At 32.1% G+C, this 2156-nt stretch overlaps 1 protein-coding gene across 1 annotated transcript in view; it reads left to right on the forward strand.

Moving 5' to 3' along the window:
• Nucleotides 1-1119: 1119 nt before the first annotated feature.
• The window catches only part of LOC119424463 (SEC14-like protein 2), a gene marked incomplete at both ends in the record, with an annotated part of 4312 nt that continues 3275 nt past the window's right edge, over nucleotides 1120-2156 (forward strand). The window contains 1 exon segment of the mRNA XM_037691948.1: nucleotides 1120-1163. Within this exon segment, the coding sequence (XP_037547876.1) occupies nucleotides 1120-1163 (44 nt within the window).

Here is a 2156-nt window from a genome sequence, read left to right on the forward strand (position 1 = left end):
TTTTAAACCCTTCCCACACTCTTGCAATATTCTAACCAATGTTTCTAAACTCTAAATGCTCTAAAAGAGCACAGAATATCATGACATCAGCTCCCTGCCTCCTCTGCTCTTTGCCTCCTGCAAGTGCTCTTGGCCACGCCTACTTCTCCGCTCTGCACAGAAATCAGCTGATCAGCTGCAGCAGAAAGTTTATCCGGCAGTATGGGCTGCACAAAAGGTGCAACAGGTGCTAAATAATTTTAAATAATTCATTTTAAATAAAAATTTCATGCCAGTCGTGCGGCTCATCCATCAATCAGCCAATTGTGTGTCATGTCCAATCTTATTTTGAAAAACCGCGATAGAGTGAGTCCGCAATAAACGGAACTGCGAAGTAGCGAGGGACTACTAAGAACTGAACAAATTACTCCAAATTAATTGTGTTAAATGGGAGAAACGCCTGGCTCAAATCATTTTAATAAATATAAACTAAAAAATTGCATGCATGTGTATTTATTTCAGTATAAAATATAATCCTGTAATCCTGTTTAAGACAAGTCAAAAACAGAATCTTGTGATGCATGCTCAATAATCCTGGTAAAAAAAAAATCTAAAAGTTAAATCAGGTCCTCTGGATGGATTAAAAAACAAAAAACAAAAAAAAATTAAAAACATGTTGCAATCCTTACAATGCTGTTATTGCTAATATCACTCAGCCCCCTGTGAATAACAAGTGGCCTTCAGGGCACTAACGATCCATCGTTAGGCTGATGGTCCTCCTGGATCATGCGAACAGCTAGTTCTGGTTGTCAACAACAAACTGGTTGATCCACTATGAGAAGGTGCTATTTATTAGACTGAGTTTATTACAGCTCCTCAGACTGAAGAAGTCTTCTGGATAAAAGAAGAAATGTTTCAACAAGTTTTTAATTTTTAATTTGATTTTTATTGTTTTTGTTTTTTTGTTAGTTTTTTTTTTTTTTATCCAGAGGACCCTTATTTAACTTTGTTAGATGAAAAACTGAATTAAAAAATAGACCTAATGCTTCTACTGTTTTAATGCTAATTAAAGTAACTTTGTCTTTTAGAAAAAGTACAATTTATGATAAAATGTTTTTTTGTTTGTTTTTCTTTTCCCAGCCCGCAGCTTCAATATTCAGAAATCTGAGGCCATGATCAGAAAGGTAAATGTTTTGTTCTTCACATGGTGACTTCTCTGTTTCACACTAAGTTCTGGACATTCAGATTTATTTTTATTTTATTTTTTTTTACATTTTATTCTCACTTACGATACATTTCTCCTGCATGATGTTTCCATGTAAACCATTTTACTTTCAGTGCATTTATTTTACAAGTATTGTTTACTTTATTGATTTTTCCTAACAGGATGAGTTTATATAATTATGGTCCAGGGTAATGATTAATCTCACATTTTAGACCTTTGGCATCTGACAGAGGATCTGCAAATAAACATGACATGTTTGAACAATACATTAAATGTAAAGATTAAAGTCTAAAAAATAAATCTTCTCTTTGCTGATAGATTTTTGGGAAACCTCAGAGCTTCTGATGAGGAACCAGTGAGTTAACAGGTTTAAAACCATGTTAAGAAAATATCGGATGTTTTATTGTTTATTGAGTGTTGGTGTAAAAATAAGTGCCAAGTCTTCGGGCGACTTAGTTCGCTGTGGCGACCCCTGACGAAGGGAGCTGCCAAAATAAATAAATAGATAAAATAAATAGATTTTCATTCCAAGAAAAATAATAATAATCTTGAATCTCAACATGTTAGTTAATTTTTAACAGTCAAAAAAGGCAGTTTTTGTAGAATTAAAACAACAAGGATGAGATATTAAATCAACTAAATGCATCAAATGAACCACTTCTCTTAAAATATTCTGTCCTTTATTGAATGAAGACACTGAATGCTATGGGGACACTTTTTTTATTTATTTTAACAAACTCTGTTCTGTTTTGCTCCTTGTGCTTTATTTATTTATTTCTATTAATCCATTGCCATCTATGAACAAAATAGGAGCTTCAAATAATTATTACCTTTTACCTTTCAATAACCAGTTTATTGAAGCCAGTTGACACAAATATACAGTATATATTAAAATTTCTCCAAACGTGTATATATATATATATATATATATATATATATATATATATATATA

Source organism: Nematolebias whitei, chromosome 18 (genome assembly GCF_014905685.2).
Source record: "Nematolebias whitei isolate Nwh7 chromosome 18, NemWhi1, whole genome shotgun sequence".
Classification (NCBI taxonomy): domain Eukaryota; kingdom Metazoa; phylum Chordata; class Actinopteri; order Cyprinodontiformes; family Rivulidae; genus Nematolebias; species Nematolebias whitei.